Below are 17,689 nucleotides of genomic sequence, written 5' to 3'. Positions count from 1 at the left end.
ATGATCACCATGCTTATGAAAAACTTTCTCCTTTTTTGTGCCATGGGAACTTTGACCAGGCACGTGCAGGGGAATTCCAGCTAGTCCATGTGGGCAGGGCGAATTCAAACGATTGAGAAAATTAAGTTGTACAATGTGTATAATTAAGTTGCTAGAAACAGATTTTTTTCTTTATTATTGAATTAAATATATTAAGTTTAAGTGAGTCATCATAGTGTGTTGAAACAACACTTATAATTTGTGCGTCACCAGAACTCAATAAAATAACAACGGCAAATAAAAACTCTAGCAATGCAAAATAGCTTTTTATCTTACAACAGTGCATATATTTAAGTATTGGCTAAAAACCACCTGAATTACTTTTTTTTTTATAAAACTACCTATGCAATAATGATGTTCTAATCTTAAACCTGACCTAAAAACTAAAAACAAACACACATACATATTCACCCCCATTTACCAGACTTGACAACGGGGCGAAGGGGCGCTCTTGCTTAAGATAAGACACCCCTGTTTTTTCCTCTTTCCTATGAGTCTTCACACTGACGTAACATCTCTGCAGCTGTCCTTTTCTTTGAGAACGGAGTGCTTGCTTTCCACTAACAGATGAACTTATTCTGTTACCACATGTTCTCATGAGGCAGTCAAATGGGGCACACTGTCTTTATTTGCAGTTATGTAATGTAAAAAGACAGATGGGGTTTCGAGCCATGTTGTCTTGCAGTGCCTGTCAGTTGGATAGCATGTTTTGCTTCCATCTGCAACATTTAAAAGCTTAATTCCCCAACTGGAGCCTCAATGCAAGCCAGAAAAGGCGAGCTTTTTTCAGTTTTAAAAGGGTTTATGATAAGTTTTGGCTGATGGAGTTGGAAGGCAGTTTAACAAACATTAAAAACATTTTTCTGACTGAAAGCAGCAATTTTTTCCTTCACATTCTGAATGAACACCACTCTACTAAATGAGAGCAGTAACATGCAATGAAATCTGGAAGTATTAATAAGAACTGAGAGTAGTGAAGTGACTTCAGAGTGCATGACCATAGCATTTCAGACCTACAGAGTGCATTAGCCTTATGATTGTTGCTTATATATTCAGTCCACATATCTTTGTATGAGAGACTAACTGTCAAGTAGTGATGAAAATGTGTGAAGCATTTGAAGGATGCCAATTTTGGCTTATTGTCACTGTAATTTTTAATGTAGTATTTTTAAATGCAGTACAAAATGATAAAGTCTTACTAGTTTTACAGTAAAGCTGATGATACAATATGCTTTAATGTATTATTACACTTTACAAAAAACATTCCATCAGCCATAAACTGTTTGAAACAGTGTAATCAGCCTGTTCTGTAAATGGTATCCCAGAATTCAACACAGGAAGTGCTATAAAACTGTAAGCTGATTTTACTTTTAAAAATCTAGGAAACTAGTTGCATTGAAAAAGTTAAGCAAATATAACTGTTCTTTTTGAGTTATGTTTACTTACTGTAGAATTTGATAAGTTGATTTTACTTAATCTTGGGGTGGATTAGATTCGTCCAGAGATGCCTAAGGCTCTGGATATTGTGGGGCTGTCATGGCTGACGCGCCTCTGCAATATTGCATGGACCTCAGGAACAGTACCCTTGGACTGGCAGACCGGGGTGGTGGTCCCCATTTTTAAAAAAGGGGACTAGAGGGTGTGTGCCAACTATCGGGGTATCTCACTGCTCAGCCTCCCTGGGAAAGTCTAAAGGTGCTGGAAAGGAGACTCTGACCGATAGTTGACCCTCAGATTGAGGAGGAACATTGCGGATGCCATCCCGGCCGTGGAACAATGGACCCTCTTGCGGATTGTTGAGGGGGCATGGGAGTTTGCCAACCCAGTCTACATGTGTTTTGTGGATTTGGAGAAGGCTTACGACCGGGTTCCCTGAGATATCTTGTGGGAGGTGCTCCAGGAGTATGGGGTATTGGGGCTACTACTCCAGGCCATTCGATCTCTGTGCTCCCGGAGTGAGAGCTGTGTTCGTATACTCAGCATTAAGTTGTGCCCTGTCTCCACTCCTTTTCATGATATTCATGGACAGGGTGTCCATAACCAAGGTTAGGAGGGCATTATGTGTGGAGGCCAGAGGGTGGCGTCTCTGCTGTTTGCAGACAATGTTGTTCTTTTGGTTGCCTCCAGCGTTCACTGGAGCGGTTTGCAGCTGAGTGTGAAGCGGTTGGTATGCAGATGCACCTCCAAATCTGAGTCGATGGTCTTAGCTCGGAAAAGGATGGCATGCCTACTCTAGGTAAGTGGAAAGGACTTGCCCCAAGTGGAGGAGTTAAAGTATCATGGGGTCTTGTTCACAAGTGATGGGAAGAGGGATCGTGAGATCGGCCGCAGGCTGGGACAGGCGGAAGCAGTAATGCGGTCACTGTACCAGACTGTAGTGGTGAAGAGGGAGCTGAGCCATAAGGCAAAGTTCTCTGTTTACCAGTCAGTCTACGTCCCGACCCTCACCTATGGTCATGAGCTGTGGGTAATGACTGAAAGAATGAGATCACGAATAAAAGCAGCGGAAATTAGCTTTCTTCGCAGGGTGGTGGGCTACACACTATTTGACGGGGTGAGGAGCTTGGCCATTCGGGAGGAGCTCGGAGTAGAGCCGCTACTCCTCCACATTAAGAGGAGCCAGCTGAGGTGGTTCGGGCATCTGATTCGGGTGCCCCCTGGATGCCTCCTGGTGGGGGTGTACCAGGCACGGCCTAACGGGATAAGGCCCCGGGGTCATCCTAGGACCCGCTGGAGGGATTACATCTCCAAGTTGGCCTAGGAGAAGCTTGGGGTCCCTGGGAATGAGCTGGAGGAATTTGCAGGGGACAGGGTTATCTGGGATTCTTTGCTCTCCCAACTGCTACCGCGACCCTATCTGGATTAAGAGGTTAACAACGATGATGATGACGATTTTACTTAAAGAAATCTAGGAAACCTGTTACCTGAAAAAGTTAAGTAAAAAGTTTTCAATAGTTTTTTTTTCAAGCAGGGGAAAATAATCCAGTCACAGTAAATCTTAAATAATCCATTATTAGCTTGTTTGTATTTGCTTTAAACTTGCACGAGATGAGTGAATATTATACATTTAAGTAAAGTCAACTTAAATATGCTAAAAACTAACTATATATAACTAACTATATATATAAGTAACTATGGGAACAATTAATTTTTGATTTACAATGATAGAAACAATCAGTGGTCAGGTTCTGTATGTAGTCAAAATAATTGACTTTATTAACCTCCCAAGATTGATCTTGATGACCATAAAGTATGACCATAAAGAAATGGTTCCTCTATAACTTGTTTGGTTTCTTTTACCATAAAGGAACTCAGATATAAGAGTTCTCTCAGTTACATCGGAGCAGGCAGTGGTTTTCTTGGGTCTTCTGGAATTCCTCAGTGTGTCAGCGGCTGTCAAAAGGCCTGCTTTCAGAGGGCTCTTGGCCATTGTGGTAGCTGTGACACTGGAACGCTGCTCTGTCAGGAACTGGCCCACAATCACACAAAGCAGCAAGCTGAGTGAAATGGTCAGCCGTCCTGGAGACTTCAGCTAATGGGGAAGATGCATTAACCCTCACCTGCATTGTTAGCAATTCTTTTACAATGTAGGCCAACATAAATTTCATTACCTCTTGCTGACTGTGAACACTTGTGGACCCCAAGGACCAAACAGAGGGACACTGTGAAAGAAAGTTATTGAATAATGTAGTGCTGCCTGTTTCCCATGGGATTAACCGGGAATAAACATGTTTTATAACATTGAAAGTTTAAAAAGACTTTTATATAATATTAGTAAGCTTCAACATTGTTCGTATAATTACATATTCATGATAGCAAAATTATTGTCATCTTTTCACGTAATAGATGAGGACCAAGGAATGAAAAATAATAAGTGTAGCTATATGCCGTGGCAGACAGGCATTAAAATGTGTTGAAATATTTTTAATGGAAAGGAAAGAACAGAAACAAAATAGTTTGTTTTGTGCCAGAAGTGCATGCTTGGTTAATGAAAAATGCCAAAAAAAATCCAAACCACTTTGAATGAGCATAAATGATATGAACGTGTATTCATTCATACATTCATTCATTCATTTGTTCATTTGTTCATACTGACTTTCTCTCTTTCTTTCTTTTAACATTGTAAATAAATAATAATTTAAACAAAATTCAGTGTTAAATTAAGAACTGTAAGATGACATTTTCCCAAAATCGCTGTTTACAACAATGTCAATGTTGGTGATGTTGGCAATCCTGCTGAAATCAGATATATGGTATACAGGAGCCTATCCTAGAGGTCATCGGGCGGAAGGCAGGATACACCCTGTACAGCTCGCCAGTCCATCGCAGGGCACCTCCCAACAGACAGTGCCTTGGAAATTATGATTTTGTGTATATTTGTATATTAACTTATTACTATCCAAAAATTAAATGAATCATAACATAATGCTTGTAAATATCTAAAGTCTGAATACTTGTATTCTGAATACTGTCTTGGGTTTATTTAATGCACTTACTAATCTATCAGCTCCTTCTCTCTCACAGAATAAGTTATGTAACTCCTCCTGTGGATGTACAGATGAACTGACAAACGGTCTGCAGGCATAGTCCTAGTCAGCTTTATCCACACTGGCTTGTTGTCTCTCCGATTTCCCCTGGTCTCTGTAATGGGAGCTGTCTGTAGCATGAGATCTTTTGCTCAAGGATGCTGCAGTATAAACATTTCCACTGCTCATCTGACACACACACACACAGGCAATGCTGTCAGATGACAATGAAATCAAAAGAAAGTGCCCTGAATATGTCATAGATACTAGACATGTGCAGTGAAGAGTGTTAATGGTGAAAGTAAACAGATGAGACCAGCAGTGCTCTAATGAATCCAGGCGCCAGTCAAGCTGCTCGGATTGGAAGTGGGAATGTGACTAACAGGCAGGTAAAACAAGCCTTTGAAAATGATCCCCATGCAGTCCAAACTGCCAGTGAGACCACAACATGAATGCCTTAACAGGTCACTTTAATGCAGGTGCTTATTCTGCCAAGGACAACAGCCACAAAACACATTTATAACAGGAGCTAAGGGTTAGATGCTTCAGCACCTCCTTACTGAGGATGATGAACCAAGCAAAATACATTACTTCATGTACAGCACTATACTGATGTTGTAATTACAGTACTGTGCAAAAGTACCCTTCATTTATTTAAATTCCAGTCAAAATTGCTGGTAATTGTGAGTTCCTCATTTTTCAGCATCAGAACAAATGAAAACATAAAGATAAAGAAACCTCAGTAACTAAATAGAATGCACATTCTTTACAGCAACCTGCTGTATTTAAGGAATATAGTAGATAACTGGAAGATCTTGCCTGCAATTTTACAGCATTGTTTTGCAATGAGAATACAAGTAGACTACATGTAAACAAACTGCATTTTTATTTTCAAAAGTACAGTATTTGACACACTCTATATCTTGCCCACTCCCCTGAATATCTTTGTCTATTGAAAATCTTAGTTACAGCAAGCTCATCCCCACAGCAAATGGGACAGCTTACAGTGTTGCAGCACTGCTCTGTACATGGCATCTTTATAACAGCGAAACAAAAAATCTTTACAGGTCAAAATTCTGTTTGATTCAGCCTTAAGATAATTTAAAATGAACCATTCAATGTGGATTTGATTCTTCAGGGACCCAAAAGTGGCTCTTGCATGCCGTTGCTCCAAAGAACCCTTTTGGGTTCACTCGTGTCTTAGAGCTTATGTCACCAGCAAAGACATATAAGAATTCATACAGTAACTTAACAATTACATGTTGATGTATTGACAGCAATGTACCATCTTGAATGTTCAGAGTCCCTCAACACCACCTTCCTTTCCAGTTATGTGCATGTGTGTTTTAAACTCTGCTCAAAATTTAGAACCATTCTTCGAGCCTTCAACTCACACTTACAGTTTACAGTATTCACTTCCAGAAAGCCCATCACTTCAACTACATCTCATACTCCTCATAATAATCCTCCACATTCAGGTACACTCTAATGGTAGACATGAGGCCATGTTTTTTGTTTCAGGGTGAAGATGCATGAGTTTCTTTACAGACATCAGTTTCAGTTCACTGCTGTACAAGCATGTTTGACAATGAGGGCCTTATTGATACTACCACTGCTCATCTGGTGAAACATTAATCTCTCTCTTTTTTTCACTTGCCCCATTTCAGCAGGTGACTTGTCCAGTTCATCTGATGTGGGTGACCCGATAAATTATTAACACCAGAAAAATGTCCTCCAAATGTGTACAGTTTGCGAGGTCGTCTATAAATAGAGACAGTACTTCAGAAACATAGTATTCACTGTGATTTCACAATCATAACTATGGCTTCTGACATTTCCATGCATGTGAAATTCAAATGCGCTAGCAATATACTGTAATCTGTGATGAGCAATAATATGGAGTAAGTGGTAATACACAACTATTCCTATTATTATTATTGTTGGTCATGATAGTCAATGTTACTGGAGAGTCACTGTTATTTCATGGTACAAAGTTGGTCTAAAAGTAATATCTTGTTTTAAAACCACTGATGCCCAAAAACATGACATTTTTCACATTTCCCTGTCATTTTATATATGTTCAGGCTATTATACATCCAGAAACAACCAGTTTAATATCCAGTTTTCTCATGGTAGCCTTACACTTCTGATATATTGAATTTGAATAAGATAACACTGGTCAGTTTATATGTCTTTAAAAAATATGTCAACTCTAAATAAAACACACCTCACACAACTACACTGATATTTCCGAGTGTCACATTGAATTTGTAACAACATTATTAAGGCTTTCTGAAATTTAAGAAAATTCACAATTTAGCTCAGGTAAGGCGCTATGATGGTCCATAATCTCTAATTTAATTGGGAAAATGTTATTTTACATTGTTCAAGTGGCTTTAAACATGTCTGGCCCATATTCCACCACTTATCATCATAACAGATAAGCAGTCAAGGCCTAAAACATACAAATAAAAAACCCTCTTTCTAACTCAAGCACTGAAGAACCAAACAGCTCACTTAACAGCTGACAAGATAAGCTCTCATCTCAGGTTCATTTCAGCTGGTCTGGTAAATAGTCACTCAGCCTAAATGACCATGACCTCATGGTATGTTTTGAATGGAAGCCTTGGATTAACCCAATAAAATAAACAAACAAGAGAGGCCAAACTGCTGAGATGCTGTTGTTCAGCTGTTTTTGAAAAGGGCTTAACTGCACAGATCAATGAAAGTAAACAGAGATGTCAAACAACTCATAGCGCACCAGAATATCTGCTTGTAATTCAGGTTTTTTTTTTTGATAAACAGCGATTTAACACTTCAGTTACTCTTGAGTCACACAAGCCTTGGACACTTGCCATCAGATAGCCTTAGGAGGTCCAGTTAATTTAATTAGGATTTAGCAACATATTTATGGTGAAGGAAAGAGCATAAATATACAATGGCAAATTAATGCACTGCTGCTTGGACCGCCCAAGAGGTAATTTCACAGTGTAGGCTGGATAGTCTGGACGAAAAAGTAACACATCAGGGCCGTCTTACTGCATTAGTTTTAGAGATGTACCCCTGCACAGTGAAATGTCCAATGTTGAATTAACTCTTTCAGGGTACAACTGGACTCTTGTGACTTTCAAAGCTAATTCAACACTGAAAAATATGGAAATGTATTATTGCATGTGGCTCCACTCTGCAGCTCTTTGTAATCAGAGAGAATATAAAAAGAATGGATGCATCATCAATTAAAACATGGCTGCTCTAAAGAAGGACTTGTTCATTTTTCAGGGACAGTGCTCACTGATAGACAGTATCGATAGAACTCAGTGTTAGTCGTCTGTCGTCCCTGGTAAGATGTTAAGAGGAAAAGAATACACACATACAATTTAACTCAATATGGACATCTTTTCATTTTTTCACTGTAAATGATGGATCAGTCAAGTTAATATGCAGTGACTATTTCCATTTTACTTGTTCTTTTCTCCTGTGCTTTGTTCCACTAATTTAAATGACTTTCTGGATGCAGTCACTTTCTCCCTCCCCAACCAAATGGCAGTTCGAGTCTGACTACACTGACGACTTTAAAAGTACATACATCAGACATTCCTCTATGCCAGACAGCAGTATTTCCTCCACCATGATTGGGAGAGTTTCCTCATCTTATCAGGCGTACGTTTGGTCAGTCTCTGCTGCTGCTGGCTGTCCATGTGCTGGATGCTGGCCAATATGGCTGCATCAAACACCTCCTTCAGGTTCTTCTGGGTAAGCGCCGAGCACTCCATGTAGGACACAGCGCGTACCTCCTCGGCACACATGCTGGCTTCCTGTGGCCCCACCGGCCGCTCTTTGTACTTGTCCAGCTGGATGAGCACTTTGACATCTTGCCGGAGGTCCGCCTGAGTGCCCACCAGCAGGATGGGAGCACGAGGACAGTGCCGGCGGATCTCAGGGATCCATTTCTCCCGCACGTTCTGAAAGGAGGAGGGTGTGACGACGCTGAAACACAGCAGGAAGACATCTGCATTGGTGTAGCACAGAGGCCGCAACTTATCAAACTCATCCTGTCCAAGAAAAGCAGAACACACTTTTAGTGACAAAAAGCAATTAAAAGAGGGAGACTTTATTTCTTACACTTGACATCTTTTTTAACACATTAGATGCTAATATCTATTATTAAATCATTATTAAAGATTTTAATAAACTAAAATGCTTACTTTACTAATACTAATTTTATTTTATAAGAGCACAAAACAGTGTGTGGGATTTGAATGCATGATGATTTGAATGATATAGTTTGAGTTGATACAGTTGGTTTACTTCACACTACAAACTACAGCATCAAAAGCAAAAAATGGCAATACTATATTGGAAGGCAGCCTACATAGGGCCTTCATAACACCTGCATAAATACTGAACAAAAAGGTACACCTGAGAATACTGACAGTTTATGTCAGTATTCACTAGACTGTATAAGATCTTTTGTTAAGTAAATGACATTGTATTGATCTAAGTGCCCTTAAACTGAAGTTACAAGCATGTGTTTCATTTATAACACTCTTATGAATAATCATTACTAATGGAACCGAGTCCTAGATAATGGAATGAGGCCTTGTCAAGAACACCAAATATGAGTCTGATGAAAGATTTGGATGGCCTCAGTACATTATTATGTCATGTATGTCAGTGTGTTTGTTTAAGCACTTCCAAACCTCTCCTCGTGGCAGCAGAATATAAATTGTAGTTATAATCCGACACCTGGTTTGACTAAATAATGCTTCATTAAGTTAACTCAGGTGTGCTGTTGAAGGAATGTAAAGGGCCCATATCTTACATTTGTCTTCTTGTCTCATGTTAACGCTTGCATTAAAATTTTTCCCCCCAAGGTCCACTCATAACATTTGTATTGTTTTATGTAAAACCAGTCATAATTACCAATCCAACCTCTCTTTATCCATTAAACAGGCTATTTTTGCTACTGTGCCTTTAAGATTGGTATGTGTAAATGAGCTCTGTTCGGATTGGCTGCAGTGCATTATGCCAGAGAAGTAATACATTTGAGTTTTCTATGGTATGGTCTCTTCAACAAGTGTATGCAATGGCTGGGGGCACTGAGGAGAAATCTGAAACCAAACCTGTGTTCCTCAAACAAATTCACAAGATATCAGCTACATTTTTGAAAATGAGAAATTCATCATAATTTAAATATATTTATGTTTATTTTTTTTTTTGTTCTAGTCCTGCAGTGGACTAGCAACCTGTCCAGAGTGTATCCTGCCTTCTGTCCAATGACCACTGGGATAGGCTCCAGAGAAGAATAAGCTGTTTAGAAAATGTGTGTGTGTGTGTGTGTGTGTGTGTGTATGAGTGTTTGTATTTTTTCTAACGTTGCATGGTGTTTTAGCACAGAGATAAGTGGTTTTAATCAGGCTGCTTAGGTGACTTTGCACAAAAATGTATACACACACGCATAGTTTGAGCTTCTCTGACCTGCTGTCAATGAAAATAAGAGTGTAGAATAACATTAATGGGAAAACATACAGTGAATGAAGCTTGGTATCAATGATACACTTTAACACAGACTGGCCCCCAACTTCAATCAGCAGGCTTATCTACAGTAATGTGGCTTTAATCCTCTCAAGGGGCATGTTTCAAAGCACAAGTGGCAAGCTGATTCAATATCTTGACTTTATCTGGACTTACGATGTCAGCCAGCAGTGAGATAAACTCTAGCATGCCAAAGCGAGCTGGTGTTGTTGATTAACAAAACTTTCCATTGCTTTCACTCTTCCTCAAAGGCTCCAGACTGGATACAGCTCATATGCCAAAACTCATTTCCTCTCAGATGAGTTAATTGGGCACTTCCCACCACAACAGAAGAAAAGTATTCATGATTTATACCAGTGAAGCATGTTTTTTTTAATAAAGTTAATCACTGTGGTTCTAGTGACAGACACCAAAACATATTTGAAAATAATAAAATGGCAGACTTGGAGATAGAATTATATGAATACTTTCTCATTGACTAACAAATATTGAGGCAGTGTGGTATTTAATGTGGTATCTTATTCACTGGTTGTGTAAGCATTAGTACGCTAGCTGAAGAACATAAGACACTTTCATTTAAACAGAACTTTAAATTTTGTAAAAAGAGATGCATTGTAGATGATTAAAATGTGCATATAATCACCACATTAATAAAATACATTACATCGGCCCAATTTTGTCTTTCAGTATACTTATTTTTGGCAGTAACAGCAGTGATGTAATATATTTTATACATATGGAAATGACGTGATGATCAAATCAAGTGAATTCAGTACATCACTTTTTTTCACCACACTCTATAACTTTTGTCTTATAGCATTTCACAGTATCTTTGGTTATTTAGTCAGGGTTTCTTCAAAAGTTTGGATGGTGCTTTATTCTCTTTTTTTTTTCCAGAAGATAGACACTTAGAACCCTCTGAAGCCAAAAACAGAGTTAATTCTCTTTCCAGGTCTAGACAGCAGTGCTGCTCCACATCCCTCTTGGCTAACTTCCCTGCTGACTCTCTCTCCAGTCAGCTCAGCTCCTTGAAAACACTCTGGGTCTCACGTTTCCACTGACTAGCCCCAGCTGTGCCTGGAAATGAAACTAGGTCTGCTTTTTTCTCAAATCAGGACCAATTCATCACAATTAGTGAGCTTCCCATTTGCAGTCCCCTTGAGCTCGTTCCCCCTCCCTCCCACATGCAGGGACAGCTGACATATCTGACTAGTTAACCTCATTTCTCTCACTCCCCCAGGATGAAGCTGAAAACCTGATCTGCATGGCAAACTTTCATTGAACTTCACCAAAAAGCCCTTATCATGAATCAGCATAACAACTCTGGTATCGCCTCGACCCTCCTCACTCGCCCTCTGCTCATGGCCAGTCATGACTAATTACAACACGATACATGGTCTTTCACTTCCTCTACATCTTCAGGGGATAAACAACTGGCTTAGGAGTTTACAGAAAGCAAACCAGGGCTGAAGTCAGCACGTTTGCATAAACAGCGTGTGTCATATGTTTACACCATGGCGGATGCCGGGGCCACACAGTGATAGGAGCAGCCTGGTGTGTGTTTGGTGATCAGGAGGGCGCTCTGCTGACCTGGCCTGCAGTGTCACACAGCTGGAGTTTCACAGGCTTGCCATCCACAGCCACCACCGCTGCAGGGAGAACACATGCAAATTAAACAGACTGTTCCACTGGGACCCTGCCATTATTTCACCTACTTTCATTTGGTGTGTGGACTGCTATATGTGGGTCATGGAGTAAGACAGGCCAAGCAGATATTGATCACATGATTGATCAAATCTCATCTCAAATGCCTGTTTGACTAACTGGATAAGAACTTATTATATCATATTCAGGATTACTGAACATTGTAGGCCAAAAGAACTAGAGTTTTTCAAGACAGTTTTATAGCCCTCAGTTCACTCTGGTAACTGAAAGTAATGAGGTTAAGGGTGGATTCCGATATTTCTGGACACAAGAAACTTCAGTTTGTTAAAATTTTACATGATGGTTTCAAAATGAGCAAAGGACAAAATTCAGTATAAAAGTCCAGTATAAAACTATGGTGCATTTCATATTACCATATTACACTGTCCAAGTTTTACCTGAGCCCACCATGTACCCCTCTTTTCCCTAAAATAGTCTAGTACTGTGCTATACAGTATGATTTCAAGTTTTACAGTTAAAAAAAGTGTTATAGACAAGATTATGGGGGAATAAATGTTGAATCTATTTAAATGGGTCATTCATAATGCATCAACATGCATAAAAATCACAAGGAAAAATTATGCCCTTATGAAAAAGATCTAAAGTAATACCGCAAGCCTTTCTTCAGGATTATACAAGAATCTTATAGTGCAATCAGTCTGTGATTTACAGAACATTACACAAGTATTATAGACCACTATAATACAATACTACAGAAATATTACAGAAGATGGAAAGTTATAGACTATTACAGTCTCATAAAGCACTACAGTATCCTTATTGCTTCTCCTAGTATTGCTCTAGATCTTTTCAGTTAGAGGGGGTTAATGGGTTAATGCATGTGGGTGATACTGCACAGCGAAATCACTGATCCGCTCCACAAACACTAAACGCGCGTCATATTATTACATTTATTTACCTGAAAAGTTATCAAAAGCCGTTGGGACGTACTCTGTGGGATATCCATTGGTAGTGTAACTCACTATTAGACTAGTTTTACCAACAGCACCGTCCCCCACCAGCACGCATTTCACCTTGCGCTCCGCCGCCGAACCCCGGCGAGCCTTTCTGGACAGATCTTTACCGCGGACCCTTCTGGGCGGAACCGGTGGGACTGCAGTTTCTGGGACGGGTTTGTACTCCCCAACACCCTGCGGAGGCATCGCTGAAAAGCCCTCACGCTGATCCTAATCTCGCCAATCCATTTGTCTCCACGCTTTGCACCAGCCGATAGCAGTTCTGACTGACTGGGTCCAGTATCTCCGCCGTTTCTCCAAAGCCAAAATAAAGAGCCATGTAAAAATCACTTCCAGTGAAATAAGAACGCGCCGCCTAAAAGCGAGCAGGGAGTCCTTGGAACAAAAACAAACTCTGCGCTCTGGTTTCGCGAGAGGACGCGGCTTCTCCACTCCTCCTCTGCTCACTAAGATGATCCAGCCCCATCGCTTTACTCCAACAGTATGACATCATCCAGAGAGAGAGAGAGAGAAGGAGAGAGAGAGAGAGAGAGAGAGAGAGAGAGAGAGAGAGAGAGAGATCTCAGACTCATCCAGGCCAGTGGAATAACTCCCCTCTGCTGTGGAAAGATAGAGAAGCTGGACTGAGCCTTTATAATGGCTACTATAAATCCATCACCGGGCAAAACAGGCCTATAATGAACTTTTAACCCTTTCATACCCTTCTACTAATTTAGCCCCATAAGTTGAAAACGCCACAGACCAGTCTGGACTGCTTCAATTTTCACTGTTAAACTTTGAATAAAAAACCAACAGCTGCTATTTTACAATTTCCACACGTTTCATCGCGCTATTAACTTAGGATATTATAATGTTTTTTATCAGTAGTGAATTATATGCCACTTTTTAGCGCGTTGATCAGTTTGTAAAATTTCTTCAGATTTGTGTTCAGAAAATGAAGGAAATGTTCAGATATGGACATTAATGGGTTAAATAGAATGTACAGACAAAATGTATATTTATGTGTTTTAACTCATTTCTGCTGACATTGTAGAGATGTAGTGGACCATTGATGAATATTGCTAGTATCTTCTTTATTATAGTGTTACAGCCTGGTATATCGTGAAGGCAGGCTGACTACACATTTATAAAACGGTATGTAAACGAAACTGATATGATAACCAGCATTACCAGGACAAAATTAATGTACCTGACAAGTAAAGTGATTTTGTACTAAGCAGTTATAATCAATTGGCTCACGAAAGTTTAGCTCAAGCAGGCCACCTAGTGGTCCTGTGATCAACTAAAGGAAATCACGGCGGAGAATCGCCGTCGCCGTGTGTGGATGTCGTACAACATCGCTCTGCCCTTTCTCTTCTGTAAAGGAGCATGCATGCTGGTATGCTGTCTTTGTATTAATAAAAATGAGTGGCAACACTAGATGAGGTTCCTCAATCTCTGTAAAATACGCAGAAAAATGAAATTATATAATACATATTAACATCAATATCAGTCAAATTAATTTGCTTTCTCTACCCTCAAACCAATGTCGTCACTTTAATCTCACAGTTAATATCTGGTTTTACTATAGCAGATGAAGAAAGTCTCTGTGAAAGTGTAGTTTTATTAAACCAGCGATTCCTGCAGCTGCTGTAAAGGGGCGGCCACCGTTTGTCGAGTCTCCTGTTTTACCCGAACTGTAATGCAGACGGACCCAGGACAGCACATTGTAGTGGATTCGGTTCCAGATGATGATGGCTGGAGATGCTTCAGAGTCTGAAAGAGAAACTGGCGTTGTATTGGGGTTTTTAGAGGAGGCAGAGCCTTGGCAGCTGCTCAGTGCCCAGTTTCCTAGTAAAGTCGGGGGGAAGCCCGCATGGTTGAGCCGGCTGGGTCTGCCAGAGCTCCCCGAGTTACTGTGTGAGAAATGCCAGCTCCCTCTCGGGTTCCTCTTACAGGTATATGCTCCGATTGTGGGCTTCGAGCGAAGTTTTCACCGCACACTGTACGTGTTATGCTGCAGGACACCGGCCTGTTACACCCGGAACGACAACCGATGTTTTAAAGGTGATGTCATTTCGTCTACAAAAACTTCGGCTGCTGTACATTTAACACTGTTAAGGGGGGAATTGCGGCTTAAAAGTGGCGTTTAAGTGATGTAGTTTTCTATAGTGACGCATATACCCATCAGCCACGTCGATTTGACACAATCCATGACTTTCTGTCGTTTTTGTGTTCATTCTTTAGTCTTGTCGCTCTACAATTCCCAGCATGCTTTACGCAAATTAATCTACATACTAAAAGCAGAAAATTAGATAGGGTCGTCTTTTGTGAAAGGGTTAATATTTAGATATTAAAATTTAAATAATACTAAAACCACATCTTACAAATTAATTTTTAAACAATAACCTGACCTATCATATTTTTATCCCTTAGTATACAGAAGTCAGTTACCAAGGAAAAATGACTTTTACCCCTATGATCCACCGCGCGATGAGGAGCCAGCTGATAGTGGGGATGAACATCGCCTGCTGAGCTCTGGTGTTAAACTGTGTTGGCTTTGTGGCTGTCCTGGACAGAAAGGTTGTTCCCGCTGTCATTCAGTTACCTACTGCAGCAAAGAGCACCAGACCATAGACTGGAAACAGCGCCACAAGAATGAGTGCTCCGCTGAGGGTATTCCATTAACTTTACATATGTTGCTGTTCTGTAAATGTCTCTGAAGCTTTTCAGTCATCCAATTCACTGAATTGGGACAGCTGGACTTTTAAATAACTACCACTGAACATAATCACCATAATTAAACTCCAGTTTTCTTGTCTGAACTAATTTTACCAACAGCTTCCTCTTCTTCAGAGGTACCGAATTCATTTCTATTTCCTGAATGGGAGCTGGTTACAGAGCCTGAGACACATCCAGTAAAGGGTGAAGAGTCACTTGACTCAAAATGTTTAGAACAAGTGGATTGTGCTTCTTCAGGTAACTTTGGGGGTAAAAGGTTGAGTTTCTTACAATTGGATTGGCTAATGCTGTGATGGTTGGTGACAATGGTGATCTTTTTTACAGAACTGGAAGAGAAGGAACTGGAAAGCATGGCCCACCATGAAAGCCAGGACAGTAAAGTGTTTCAGAAGTTTAAGAAGCGCATAGCTCCAGAGCCAGAGCAGGTTCGTCAAAAACAAGTTTATCACTATCTTAACTCATTCCTATTGCATAGGACGTACACTTTGGATTGTGCACTATAATTTTTTTTCTGAAACCCATATGTTAGAACCGTTTGATCGTGTTTTAAATCTAGCATCTCTTGCTTAAATGAGCCAGTTCTTGGATATTGCTTAAGTCCTGTACACTCAGTCCACCCAGCCAAACAATCGATATAAGGATTGCAACGTGAGCCCAAATTACAACGTTCAAGCCAATCCTTTGGCGTTTCCCCTGCTTTAGGTTTAACATAACTAACACCCGACCCCATGGTTCACAGGCAGTATATTAAATGGTTAATAAACACACACAAAACAAAACACAGACAAGAATGAAAACACACACGGCACAAAAACGACAAAAATGATAACAATTAATGACTCGAAGGAGGGAGGCTTCAGGTTCACAAACACTGCATGTACTCAGCTTAACCCAGGCATGAAAACGAAAAAAAAAAAACAGTAAACCAGTCCAATTTGGACAAGGAGTGATCCTCTCCTTTCTCTCAGTGCGCACAAAACAACCCTTTCCTGCACGGGGCGGAATCCCAGCCTGCCCGTGTCAAGAGAAACTCAGCTCCGCTTACAGCGGAGGCTTCTTATGCCTTTACAGGGTTATGTAATACATTCAGACATTAACAATGAGATGCTGTGCGAGTAATAAGACAGAAGAAGAAAAAAAAGTCTTACTTACCAACACAGCATCCCACTTCTGACACCAGGTTGTTAGAACCGTTTGATCGTGTTTTAGGTTCTAGGGTTCGACCTCAATACCAAAGCTGTGAACTTAGCCAGAAGCCCTCTGTCCTTCTAAGAGACCAGCCGGCTGGGGGGAAACTCAAATGACCACAGAGAGTGTCTGTAAAGTGTCTGTAAAGTCTCTCCCCTTTATTAATCAGAATAGCAGAGTTTATATACACAAATGGCATGACCATCGCGCGATCATGTGACAAGACAATAGAGGGAGAGGATTGGATGAAATAGAGATTTAGGTGGACAAGGGCCCCCAAGGATGTTCATGCCGTCCAGGAACATGGAGCCTAAACAACAGATAATGTTAGAACATTGCTAATCAGATATCATTGTCACTATGGGTTACAACTAACCATATGAACACACGAGCATAAGCTGAGGCCTCTGTATGACGCAAACCCTAAGGCCTTATGCATACCATAGGCCTGAACCCCATAGGTCATGATATAGTCATGGACCCAGTGCATTGATCAGTATGCGCTGACATTAGGATCTAACACCATATCCGATCCAATCAGTCTGACACTGATTTTTACTTGTAGGTCTTGCGGTATTGCCGAGGAGGGGCTCCACTTTGGGTGTCATCTGAGCATGTGGCCAGTACAGCAGATGTACCAAAATGCCCATGTGGTGCCAACAGAAACTTTGAATTTCAGGTATGAGAATTATGTCTTAATATTGTTAGTACACAGCACAATAAATCAGTCATTTGATTGTGCAATGATTTAAACTGGAACTTGTTAATTTCAGATCATGCCTCAGTTGCTGAATTACCTAAAGGTGGACAGACCAGATGCAAGCATTGACTGGGGAATGCTAGCCATCTACACATGTACTGACAGCTGTGACCAGGGCAACAAATACTCCTTAGAGTTTATTTGGAAACAAGACTTTTCGGAGGATCAGCCTTGTTAACTTTACACTGCTAGAATGATGATTAAAAAAAAACAAAAACAAATTGTGGGTGTCACCGAAT

The 17,689-nt window shown here is 40.4% G+C and overlaps 2 protein-coding genes across 2 annotated transcripts; one reads left to right on the top strand and one right to left on the bottom strand.

Moving 5' to 3' along the window:
• Positions 1-5,432: 5,432 nt before the first annotated feature.
• On the bottom strand, positions 5,433-13,270 carry rhoua (ras homolog family member Ua). Its single transcript, XM_017696586.2, has 3 exons — positions 12,724-13,270; positions 11,691-11,749; positions 5,433-8,617 (listed from the first exon to the last, which is right to left on the bottom strand). Exons 1-3 carry the CDS (start codon positions 12,965-12,967, stop codon positions 8,165-8,167), a joined length of 756 nt encoding a protein of 251 aa, XP_017552075.1. The 5' UTR covers positions 12,968-13,270; the 3' UTR covers positions 5,433-8,164.
• A 1,170-nt stretch (positions 13,271-14,440) lies between these two features.
• On the top strand, positions 14,441-17,671 carry pdcd2 (programmed cell death 2). The gene is made up of 6 exons (XM_017696583.2): positions 14,441-14,827; positions 15,197-15,436; positions 15,602-15,739; positions 15,827-15,927; positions 17,256-17,369; positions 17,464-17,671. The coding sequence occupies exons 1-6, from the start codon at positions 14,509-14,511 to the stop codon at positions 17,626-17,628; spliced, it is 1,077 nt and encodes a 358-aa protein (XP_017552072.2). The 5' UTR covers positions 14,441-14,508; the 3' UTR covers positions 17,629-17,671.
• Positions 17,672-17,689: the final 18 nt, after the last annotated feature.

This window comes from Pygocentrus nattereri, chromosome 5 (assembly GCF_015220715.1).
Source record: "Pygocentrus nattereri isolate fPygNat1 chromosome 5, fPygNat1.pri, whole genome shotgun sequence".
NCBI lineage: Eukaryota > Metazoa > Chordata > Actinopteri > Characiformes > Serrasalmidae > Pygocentrus > Pygocentrus nattereri.
The sequence above is the reverse complement of the archived record's forward strand: the minus strand, read 5'-3'. Positions and strand labels throughout refer to the sequence as shown.

What these genes read in the sequence shown, in the direction of transcription:
- pdcd2 (XM_017696583.2), top strand. Translation starts at nt 14,509, where the DNA reads ATGATGATGGCTGGAGATGCTTCAGAGTCTGAAAGAGAAACTGGCGTT. An exon ending in CGACAACCGATGTTTTAAAG is followed by an intron (nt 14,828 to 15,196) that starts GTGATGTCATTT and finishes TTTATCCCTTAG; the next exon opens with TATACAGAAGTCAGTTACCA. An exon ending in GAATGAGTGCTCCGCTGAGG is followed by an intron (nt 15,437 to 15,601) that starts GTATTCCATTAA and finishes TTTTACCAACAG; the next exon opens with CTTCCTCTTCTTCAGAGGTA.
- rhoua (XM_017696586.2), bottom strand. Translation starts at nt 12,967, where the DNA reads ATGCCTCCGCAGGGTGTTGGGGAGTACAAACCCGTCCCAGAAACTGCA. An exon ending in GGCTTTTGATAACTTTTCAG is followed by an intron (nt 11,750 to 12,723) that starts GTAAATAAATGT and finishes TTCTCCCTGCAG; the next exon opens with CGGTGGTGGCTGTGGATGGC. An exon ending in TGTGTGACACTGCAGGCCAG is followed by an intron (nt 8,618 to 11,690) that starts GTCAGCAGAGCG and finishes TTTCTTGGACAG; the next exon opens with GATGAGTTTGATAAGTTGCG.